This window comes from Talpa occidentalis, unplaced genomic scaffold, assembly GCF_014898055.3.
Source record: "Talpa occidentalis isolate TD23 unplaced genomic scaffold, MPIMG_talOcc4v2.1 talOcc4.13, whole genome shotgun sequence".
NCBI lineage: Eukaryota > Metazoa > Chordata > Mammalia > Eulipotyphla > Talpidae > Talpa > Talpa occidentalis.
In genome coordinates, this window is record NW_023601322.1 from 46,278,020 (window position 1) to 46,290,243 (window position 12,224).

The following is a 12,224-nucleotide window of genomic DNA, read 5'->3' on the forward strand; positions in this document are numbered from 1 at the left end:
TAGAATTACTAAATGATCCGGGAATTCCATTTCCAAGTATATACCAAACAGAATTGAAAACACACATAAACTCAAACACAACTGTCCAGAGCAGCGCTAATCAAAATAGTCAAAAAGTAGAAACAATCCAAAGGTCCGATGATTAATATATAAACAGACTGTGGTTTTATATATACAATGAAGTATTATTTGCAAATAATAAATGTGTGATGTGTTGATAATAGAATAGCATTGATAAACTCTAAAATTATGCTAAGTGAAAGAAGCAAGACACAAAAGGTCATAAATTATGATTCCATTTACATGAAATATTCAAAATAGGCAAAATATATCAATATAAAGAGAAAAAGTAGGTTAATGGCTGCTAAGGGCTAGGAACAATGGAAGGTTAGAGGATAATAGCTAAATGGTTTATGGTTTCTTCTTGGGTTAATGGAAATGTTCTAAAATTCACTGTGTGTTTATAGAGAAAAACAGATGAACTGAATCAAAAATTAACTTTTTGACTATAAGACCAATTAGGGATTACTAGAAAGGGAGGGAAAAGGGTGGGTAAATCAGGACAAAGGAGACAAGTGCATAGTGAAGGATAGAGTTGGACTTTCAGTGGTTGTTGGGGACCCCTAAGGAGTGAAGCCTTGGGGCAGGGAAGACACCAAGGTCATGGCTGGAAGACTGGTCGTGGCTACAAGACTGATGAGCTCAGGTCAGAAGACCAGCCCGTGTACAGGTCAGGATACTCTCTCTTCTGTCAGATGAACTATGCCAGGGAAGCCAACTAGATTAGGAAAGAAACAGTGCAGAGCCTGAGCGATGACTATGTGTCAGAACAAGTGCTGAATATTCAGAAATAAAAAAATGGATGATTGTTCTGTATTTCTGCCCATCCTGTATCTTGCTTTGTAACTTTGTTGCATCTGCTAATAAAAGCTGTGGCGAGCTGAGGCGAGCAGAGCAAGCCTAAGAAACTCTCTCCCTAGGAGCCCTAGCAAACTTCTCCAGACTCAGTGTCCACATCCTTTTTACTTAGCTATCCGTGACAAGTGGTGAACTTAATATAGTATAGACACATATTGATTTTCAATGAAGCACGGGTGAAACTTACATAATGTTATGATGCAATGTTACTTCAATAAAAAAAGAGATATAAGCTTCAGTGATAAATGAAACTATAGTAGCGACCTTAGCCTATTCCACTATTGCAAAGGCTAATTTTTAGATATTAATAAAATTTGAAAATAAACATAATAAAATTAAAAAAAAATAAAAGTGTGGTTTGGTTATGCAATTTTGTAAATATGTTTCAAAAAACCACTGAATCATGGACTATGAGTGGATGAATTGTATAGTGTGTGAATTATATCTCAATAAAATAAATCAATCCTTTCCTTCAGGGCAAGTATCATGTTTTAAATTTCCTGGTTTTCCCTATTCTATAAACACAGAACTCATAATGGAGATGTTTGCTAAAATAAATTTGAGTTTAGTTTCAATCTGTCCTTTAAATGTGAACAGTAATATGCATCTGGAGGGCATTTTATGCAGGATTATTACTCTTTCTAAGAGACTTGACCAGCCCTGACAACAAGCACTATTCTCTAGGTTTACTCTCTATCTTCCCAGATGGAGCAAAGGGTTACTGAAGCAATGGCTCCTGTCACTGATAACAGAAATATTTTCACACATGGAAGACTGTTGAGAAAAATCTTATCAGCACTATTTTAACTGGCAAACAAGTTACTCCAAGCAATATAGAGCACTGACAATTTCACATACCTTCAAAGCAGTAAGAGTTGCTTTTAAAATCTGACAGGAATTAAACAGCTAACAATCTATTTAATATTGTTTAACAGATCCAATTTTTAACTTTTATATGATGTTCCACCAGAAAATACGCTAACAAGAGATTTTATTTTAACAAGCGCTCAGGTTTAATCCTATTTATGGTAAGGATGTGATTTTTAACTGGAGAATGCCTGCCTATCATCAAGTGAAGATCCGGATCTCACTCTGGGTTCCACAAACGTGTGGAGAGGGGCTGTCTCTTCTTCAAAGGCTCCAGTTTATGTTATTAGCTAACACTTTGTCATTTTGTAACTTCAATCAAACTTCCAGCAAATTTCTTCTTCAGAAGAAAGAGTTCATGCTATGTTTGTTTAGTCTTCTCTAGAAATATATTGACTAGAATATGTGACATATAGGGTATCAGGGAAAAGCACCTTCATATTTTATAATGTGTATGTTTTTAAAACTAGCCCCTTTCCCCCCCCTTTCTCTCTCTGAATAGGCTCTTCCATCTGAAATCTGTGAGAACCTGAGTATACTCCAGGGGCAGCTACACAGATCACTACATGCTGTTCTTCTTTCAAGTGCCTTAATTGCTCTCAGAAGGGCAATTACACACACACACACAAACACAAACAAAGCATCACAAATGCAACAAATACATTTTTTCTGGCAACAGGGTAGCTATAACCATTAAATAAAATTTAATGTGAAAATCTATAGGCATAAAGTTCAAAATATAAATTCACTTTAAGTAAAATAACCCCAGCTAATAAATTTTGGAATCAAATTACTGACAAAAATAAATCATTCAATCCAATGATTACTTCTTTTTATTTTCTACTACATTTATACCATAAAATATAAAACAAATAGAACACATTACACACACACACACACACACACACACAAATATCTCAAGCAGTCCTATGTCCAGCCTTATTATGGAGGCAAGAATATCTGAAATCATGTTAGTTGGTTGGTTTTCTTACTGAAAGCTAATGTTTAAATTCCTGTTTGTGAACTACCTGAACACACAATTATTCTGCCTCCTATTCCCTATGGTTTCAAATCTTTCCTCTCTTATACAATTAACAAAGATCTAATATCTGTGGTGCACTCAAGTTTTTACACAAACTTGTATACCAGCATGATAGTAACTCATCATGAGTTTTTTAAGCAAATTTATTTACTGCTTAGCTTTACTTACCTTCACCCAATATCTGCTCATAATTCCTTTGCATTACACTCAGTTTTCATTCTTGCCTTAATTAAAAGGCTGATCTACTTAAATTTCATTTCACATATCGGCATATTAAATGTGAAATTTCCTTGAGCTCATGAAAGTCACTGTGAAGGGGCAACTCCTGCAACAATCTAGAAAACCTCCCATGGCATAGTTGAATTACTCTTAAAGATAAATAACCACACTATAGATGGGTATTGTAAATAACTATACATTTGGAATTACTGTTTATCCTGTTTTTTCTTAGCACTCAGAGTCTTAGATACTCTATTACAAACATAAACTTATAAGAACTGGACTACATTAAAATTAAAAAAAAAAACTATTGTACATCATAGGACAGTATCAACAATGTGAAAAGTCAATATACAAAATGGGAGGAAACATTTGCAAATAACTTATAAAATATGGATTTAATATCCAGATTATATAAAGAACTTTTACAAAAATCACAAAAATAATAAAGACTAGTATGTGAATTACAACTCAATAGAATTAAATGAATGGATAAGGAACTTACCACCAAGAAACAAAGTATATAAAGCAATAGGGATTGGGGACAAGTATTTTGATATGCAAACTTACTCTTCAGTTTGCAAAAGTAATGCTAACAAGTATATGCAGTTTAGAGGTACATTCATCAAAACTATTAGATTTCCAATATGGTGAGAGAGAGAGAGAAAGAAAGAGAGAGAGAGAGAGAGAGAGAGTGTGTACTGTTCAATAGAGTTAACACTACAAACCTGGATTGATTACTTTTCTCACATTACTGATTTTATGAACTAAATAATCTATTCACATCCAATCATGTCCTCTAAACCATGGCCGCACTGGAGTGAGGAAGGTTTGCTTCTCACCACTCCTGATTCATGTTAATGATGCAAAGATTCTGGACATATAATTCTTAATGTGTTGAACAGACTATTTCTAGACTCAGGCAGCACCAAAAGGCAAGGCTATGGACTTGCTCAGTGAGTCTGTGAAATCTAATGAGAACAAGTTGGAAGCAGCAGAGAAGTTATTTCACTAGAAGAAAAAAAAAAAAACACAACTTCAAACCACATAGTCTGAGATCTGATAAGTCTTATTCATTTAAAAAAATTATTCTAAATTTAGCTTTAATCAATTTTATAGAAAAGTAGGGCAAACAATACTAAATCTACCTGTGTCAGTATCAGAATTTGGAAAGATCTTATGCATTTCATAAAACCTTTCTGGACTATTTGGATATTTTAAAATATGTTGTGTTTTTTTTTTAATTTGGTTATTTTTAATTATTTCACTTAATTTTAAAGTTTGATGACAAATCTTAACATTTTCTATGGAAATAAAGAAAGAGTACAAAACAGCAAAATTCTAGAACCAGTCAAATTCAAAGGTTAAACATCTGTTCCATTGTTGAATGTCATACTCCTTTGTTCATGTTTTTCTATACAATTTTTTATTGAAAGAATATCAATATTTGATAGAGTATTTGTTTTTAAAATGCTCAGATTACATATTCCTGTGATAAGAAAATATAACTTAGTAGAAAGAGTCCCTACTTCAGTGATTAGCTGAGTCATTAAGATAGTTTGGTGAGGGCCTCCCCGGTAGCGCAGCTGTTGAGCGCTGGGCTGCAAAGCTGTCTGCAGCCTCTGCAGCGCTGGTTCAATCCCCGGCCACTGGCGAGGGTCCCACATGGTGCACAGACCTCTCCTGCCGCGCTCGCTGCTCCCCTCAGCAGTGTACTTGTCAGTCTGCCTATTCTGTCCCTGCTCTGGCTCTGGTGAATTCTCTCACCCTCCCACATATCTGACTGTACCCAGTGCTTATATAAATAAATAAATAAATCTTTTAAAAAAAAAAAAAGATGGTTTGGTGAAGGTATCTGCCAAATCTGGAGACTCTAGATTTCTACAGTTTTATATTTAACTACAAAGTATAAATAATCTTACCATTAATTAATGAAATAATGTAAATTATAAGATAAAATACATAGCTAGAAACAGCTTGTTTTAAAAGCTGATTCAGGGCCTCCCCGGTGGCGCAGCAGTTGAGCGCTGGGTTGCAAAGCTGCCAGCAGCTTCTGCAGTGCCGGTTCGATCCCCGCTGGTCCCGGGCCTACGGAGGCGGGTCCCACATGGCGTGTAGAACTCTCCTGCAGCCCGCTGCTCCCCTCAGCAGTGTACTTCGGTCCTACTGCCTGCTCTGCTCCCCGCTCTGGCTCTGGTGAATTCTCTCACCCTCCCGCGCTTCTGACTGTACCCAGTGCTTGTATAAATAAATAAATAAATCTTTAAAAAACAAAAAAAGCTGATTCACGGCAACAGTACTAATTTTGTCGCATGAAACATCTTAGCAACTTTTTATAATGACCACCTTATACATCTTTATAAACAGAGTACATTTTCATTATGGGGAAGGATGTACAGACTTCAGGCATTTGGGTCAACAGAAGCTAGGGCAGTATTTAATTATACAACTTTATATTGCAATGTGATTTGCATAATCAAAAATAAGAATAGGCACTGCCACTCACACAGGGATAACTTAAAAAAAAAAAACAACAGTTCACCTACCTTGGGGTGCTATTAGAGTTCTTCCATTCTCCTGACACCAACCAACTGGCTGGACATAAGGACTATTGACATCACACCTGCAAAAACAGTTTTCTATTTTAGAGCCCATATTATTCAAGACCAGAGAAAGGAACCAAAAATAATGACCATTCTACACACTGAAAGATAGCTGGGATATATTACCTCATAGCTAAAATATTATTTTTTGCTCAAATTAAGAATAATTTTTATTACTATATTTTGTAAGCTGAGTTACAAAACTACTGTTACATGTTTCTTTAAATTTAAAAGTGTTAAAAAATGTATCTGTCTAGGACCTTATCTGTCAGTGATCTCCTCAAAGATTGAATATTTTAATAATTTTTTTACCCCTTCTTGCTAACAGCATGGAAAAATATGAATAAGCTAGTCCAAATTTTGTAAGATAGCTCAGTCGGACTCCCTTTGACTACTTATTTTCTTTGTCTCCTCTTCAAGATATCCAGACAATTCTGCCTAAGACACATACAACAATTAATGTATGCTCTGCTTCTTGATTCAAAGAAGAGAACAGGACCCCCTCCAGGCACATGAAGAACCACAGCAGGCAGGTTATTCAGCATATACTGTGAAGAAACACTACAAAAATTATTTTTGTCATACCCTCTTCTATATTTCAGGTTTTTGCCCAGAAAACCCTTTTAATTCATGCAATGTTAGTTTAATGGCTTCAGATCATACATTTTCTCTGCTCCCCATAGGTTTTCAAATAATTTACTCGATTCCACCTGAATCTCCCTTTTTACAAATATGATACTGTAACATTTTTTAGGAAAAACAATACTGCAAATTCTTAACTTTTTCTTGACAGAAACACTTCCTTTAAGACCAGACACAATATAGTGAAGTCCCTGAACTGATAGATGAGGCCTCCTTAGTTAACCTCTTCCAGAATGGAGGAAGTTTCTTGTGTTCTTTCATTCAACAGTTCATGTGGGAGTGAAGGTTGGTTGTTACTGTAAGGACAGCAAGAACAGCAACAGCACTGGAATGAAATAAAGTTTTAACACCAAACATGAACACACGAAAATAAAACGCACATTGGTGTCTCACCAGTAATCGTAACTATCATCCCAATTGTCAAAATGCACTAGTAAGCGATCTTCAACAATATCTGCTATGGTTGCCACACACACCAAGGAAGGGTTCTTCCTGTCGACGGCCTCCAGCTTCATTCCAACCTGAAATTCTTTAGGCATTGGCCCATTCTAACACAGTACCAGAGGGAAGAGGCACAAAACAAAAAACAAAAACAAAAAACAAACAAACAAACAAACAAACACACAAAAAAAACAGAACACCAAATAGGACTGAGCCACTGTCAAAGCTTCTATGATGTATAGAATCAGAAAAGACTACAGGGTATCAACACCTACCCCTCCAGAATAAAGCAAATGCTAGCAAAAATATCCCAACAAACTGTTATAAAGTTTACATTGCTAATAAAGACCCAAGAAGCCACCTTTTAATTATTTTCTCCTTGTGCAGGTAGGTTTTATTTCTCTTGATCATAATCATTTTCCTTCTTCAGCTCCTCAAGTTGTATTAATATTAAAACACAATGCTTACTAACTACAGTAATATCAAATAATTTCTTCTGTCCTCCAAAGGCTTTTGAATAGTTTCCAAATACCACTATTTGGAAAAAGCAAGGAAAGATAGTCCTTTTAACACCAAAATTATCATTTACTTTGATCCAATCTGAAAATACTGGTTTTCTCAATATTTAAGGAACACAAGCACTAAACATGAATATAATTAGAGTTGAAAAATCTAAATGCTATTTTTTAGTATTTGCACTATTTTTTGTATTCAAAATATCATGAACTGTGATTTACAATAACAAAACCCCACTTTTAATAAGCTATCTTTAGCCAGTCCTGGGATTTTGAAATATATACAACATATGGGGACTACAATAAGGTATTTTACTCATTCACTATCTAAACTGAACCTGATTTTCTTTTCCTTTAGCATATTACATTTGAAAGCAATTTTACTTTTCTAAAAGTTTCTTTCCTTGATACAATCCTATGGTGAAACATCAGCAATTGCATAATATGTATTTCAAAATCAGGATACTGAAATCTCCATTCTGGGTGAGTGTTCTAACTGCAACATAGTTACTGGGAGGCAGGGCCATCCCAGGGCCCAAGGCTTCAAGTTCCCTTCCCTGGCTTGTGTCCTCACTGCTAGGCTGAGAGAGTGGCTCAGAGGATGTGAGAGCTGCAACTTACTCTCATTCTCTACTGAAGACTTGTTAGGTTTCTGGGGACACAGATGGCATAAGGAGTGTGTTCTTTCCAAGTCCCCTTGAATCTGTGTGAAATGTCACCGTGATTCTCATTACACTTAAATACAATTAAGCCAGATACATTCAAAGACTATCTGAGCTATCTACTGTCATCAAAACACCAAAGCTAAATTTAAAGCAAAACAGAAAAAAAAAATTGTAAAAGGCATAAGAAACTAATCAATTAAGTAAGAAAACTCATAGAAAACTAAGGAGTCCCTAAAAATTAAAATACAATAGAATATACAGAGGATTTTTAGGAATGTGAACTCAAGGAAAAATGTGATTTACACCGAGGAAGAAAATACTTACAGAACTTCTGTTTCTGAATAATTTCTTGGGAGCATTTTGCAATTTGCAGGCCTTCAAATAATCCATCCAAACAAATTTATCTTTTCTATAACCTAAAAAAAAGCATGTATCGCTCAAAATACCCACAAGATATAAACACATGCATGTTGACTATATTATTCTTATTTTTATTTAGTCTTCTGCCATAAATTCAAATGTTTACAAGACCACAAAAGTAATATCTCTTAAGTTGTTTCAATGCTTTTCAATGTATTAATTTCCAAACTGTTGAATGTGATTTCCCTTCATGTATATCATTCCCTATAATTTTTTATTCATTAAGCTAAGGAATTGGTACACTGGTGGTTTGCTGGGAATCTAGTCTCCCATTACGACTCTCCAAACTGAACAAAGGGAGAAGACAAAAAGCTCCTTTGTCCATCATCACTCTTGACAAAGCCATTTCACCAAGACAATCCATAGTCCAGATGGTGCAATAATCCAAGGTGCCAAACACGTGGGGCAAATGACAGAAGCAAATCAAAGAGCATTAGGCAGCTCTAGCTTTGAGCTCTTTGTTGTCATACGATCCCCATTCATGTGTTCTAACATGGCTCACATGGTGCTGTCCCAAATAAGATGGACTCAATAAATATTTTCTGATTGAGGATTAAAAACAGAATAAAACTCCTCACACAGCCTCAGGTCATGACTACATCTCTAACTTCATCTCCTACCTCCTTCCTTTTGCTTCTCTGCTCCAGCAACATTCATCTCATGATTCCTCAACTGCATCAAGCACACTCTGGTCCTGGGGCATCTACTCCTGCTTTTCTCTCTGACAGTGCTCTTACCCAGGTAGCCACATTCTTTTCTCTCTGATTGCCTCCATGCATCTGTCAGGTGTCATCTTCCCAGGCCTTTCTTCACCACACTACATAAAAGAGTACACCCCTGTGACAATTCTCAGTCCTCATACCCTGTAACTGACACCAAATCTCTATACGTGTTTATTATTTATCTCCCCTCTAGAATGAAAGCTCCATGAAGAAACAGTTTATTTTACTCACTGCTATATCTCCAGTGCCTGCACATAGTATGAGTCCGTAAATATCTACCCAATGAATGAGCCAATTAGTATCCTCCACGAAATCTAGGAATCTTAAGGGACTCAAACTTTTAGTTTCAGCAACAAATCCCAAAGGAAAAACTAAGTCAGTTACTAATAAAATAATGTACTAAGAATATGCTGACTTTAAGGTTGCCACAGTTACTAAATGGGTTAACATTCAAGCAGGAGATCTTACACGGAAGTTTTCTGTGTAAGGCAAGAGGAACACTGACATCTCAACTGATCAAACTCTCACCTCACCAGCACACAGCAAGTAACAGAGGCTTTAGTCACATTAATCAGTCCCAGTTTTCTCTAGCACTAACAAAAAACAAGGAGATTTCTAATTCCAAACAGCAGAACACAGAGTGAAATTGTTTTCACTGATCATAGTTCCCTGTTTTTCATTATTTCTGCTTGAAACAAATTACATATAATGAATCAAGTTTCCTTACCTAATAGTATCAATGATTGAGGTATTTCATTTTAATCATAATGTAAACATTTGTTTCCTTCGTTTTTGTAAGGCTTAATAAACTTAATGTAAACTAAAATAATCTCATAAGACTATTTCTACCCTAGGTACTTTATCAGAATATTTGACCTAAATAGTCATTGATGCTTTTCTTTTAAAGACATTTATTTATTTCTAAGAATGGTATCCTTGTATTCTTCCTGCTTTTTGTGAATCAAACTTTCACTTTGAAAATCATTTTGCACCAGGCTTACTTGTTTGTATTTCATGAAATGTTGTTAAAATAAAACTCCCTTCCCATCCCAGCTTACCCTTAGGGATGTGCAATTCATGCTTGGTCTTTTCACACCACCCTACTGGATGAATGTCAGGGGAACCAGCATTGGTCCAAAAATCATAGCAGCTTAAATAACCATCAAAATGAAGTCTTAGTCGATAACCACACACCTGCAAAAAAGGGATGTTTGCAATTGTTCATTAAGTATCATGCATTTGAGAGACATACAAAACAAAATATTCATATATTTGACGAGTGCCATCAACATGTATGAGTCAGTCCTTCCATCCAAATATGTTTGTATTTGGAGTTATAGGTGACATCTGAAGAAGAAAAAATGCTGACTACATAAACACTATCTTTCAAATATTGTTTTTTTTTTCCTGCAAAATAGTTATACTTTTACTCAATCTAGAAATCTGATGTCAATTTGCATATGCATTAATTGAGTTTGTTCATTAATTCAACACCTGTCAAATATTCCTTTCTGAAACCCTACCTCAAGTTGTCTGGTTTTTATGCATATCCCAATACAATAGAAAATAAGGTACAGAGCAAAATCAAAATGGGAATGATCTTATTTCAACTCCAACATATGGATCCAGCATACGCAATAAAGGAAATAACACAGGCAGAGAAATATGTCCTCTAGTCACGCCATGCAAGTATAAAAGTTACAATCCGAGAGTAAATTAAGTAAACTGCGTTTTGTGTTTAGTGTTATTAAAAATAAATGTACTTCTGTCAATTAAAGAAAATGATTTCTTGTAAATATTACAATTTATAAATAATTTACTTTCATCAACTGCTCTTCACTACATAATTTTCATTAAATGCATGTATTTATATGTGTAATTAATATATATATACAGATACTTTTCATAAGCATTTCTCATTAGTTGAGCTAGAACTTGAATTATGCCTCTTTTAACAGAAAAAGCAACAATATGGTGTTTACTAATTGTTACCAACCTCAAATAAACACTACTGATTAAATCCATAGTAACCATTAGATTGGAAGTGTTATTGAGAATCAATCCTCAGAGAAGGAAAGAGTTCATTAAAAAACATGTGTTACCCACAACTAATACATTCATAATTACAAGAACTTGTCCGTAACAGAACATACTTAAATTTCTTATTCTATAGAAAATTCTCTTCTGTGCAACTAGCCCAAGACAATAACACGATTCTTACCTCAGCTACAGAAAGCACACAAAATACAGATGGATGTCGGGGGTCAATGCCTTCTAATCTCATTCCAATCTGAAAACCATTTTCATGCTCTGGAAAGGACTGGTCCTAGAAAAGTTAAAGATATAACATTAGTCACTGAAATATCTTCACAATCTGATATTAAAATACTTGGTGTGGTCATTCACATCAACAACTTACTGTACTAGTTTGGAAGTTCAGTAATACAGCTAAAGAGAGGATCGGCTTGCATATTTGGCTTGATCATGTTGTGCTGCACATTCTGGGAACTTCCCATTTTATTCCTTATACCCATTTTTCCTTTGTTTCTTTTTAAATTTGAAAAACTCCTTCTGTACTCTGGAAACAATCCTTTGTTTATTACTCTGATTACTTGTCTTCAGTTTGCTTATAAAGATACTGTTGGAAAGAATTTTGTTCTTTAATGTAGTAAAATATATTAATTATTCCCTGCAGATTTTGCTTATCAGGTCAGAAATCCCTGGCAACCGAATACCTACACGGATGTTCCCATAGCGCTCTTTTCAAACTTTTGTTCATATTTAAATCCACAATGCGATTGGAATTATTTTTTTCTATGGTGAGGTAGGGAATCTTTTATTTCATATGGAAAACAAATTATTCAAAAAAGTTTCAAATAGTAGATAATTTTATTGGTATGCAAAGTTACCATTGTTCTATCATGTTTCTAAATATTTGTGGGTCTATTTTTGGCCTTTTGTTCTTTCCATCGAGTACCTGCCAATAAGAAGGTTTTATTTGCTTATAATGTGTCCTCCTATCTTTGTCATCTTGAATTTTCTGATTCAAGAACTTTTTCCCTCTCCATTTAATATAATCCCTATGCAAATTATGTTTATTGGGGTAACACTGACTTAAAACACTGTATGTTTTCAGGGTATAAAGCATATATAATTATTTTCTGAACCAA

General features: G+C 34.9%; 1 protein-coding gene across 20 annotated transcripts in view; it reads right to left on the minus strand.

The window, feature by feature from the left end:
* Nucleotides 1-12,224, minus strand: part of L3MBTL4 (L3MBTL histone methyl-lysine binding protein 4) — a 425,819-nt gene that overhangs the window by 242,725 nt on the left and 170,870 nt on the right. For 19 of the 20 annotated variants that reach the window (XM_054694180.1, XM_054694198.1, XM_054694193.1 and 16 more), the window contains 5 exons: nucleotides 11,276-11,380; nucleotides 10,113-10,248; nucleotides 8,237-8,328; nucleotides 6,685-6,839; nucleotides 5,593-5,669 (listed from right to left, as the gene is read on the minus strand). In XM_054694180.1, the coding sequence (XP_054550155.1) occupies nucleotides 5,593-5,669; nucleotides 6,685-6,839; nucleotides 8,237-8,328; nucleotides 10,113-10,248; nucleotides 11,276-11,380 (565 nt within the window). Of the gene's footprint in view, nucleotides 1-5,592; nucleotides 5,670-6,684; nucleotides 6,840-8,236; nucleotides 8,329-10,112; nucleotides 10,249-11,275; nucleotides 11,381-11,473; nucleotides 11,693-12,224 lie in introns of those variants that run through there. The other variant, XM_054694199.1, reaches the window with a different exon arrangement.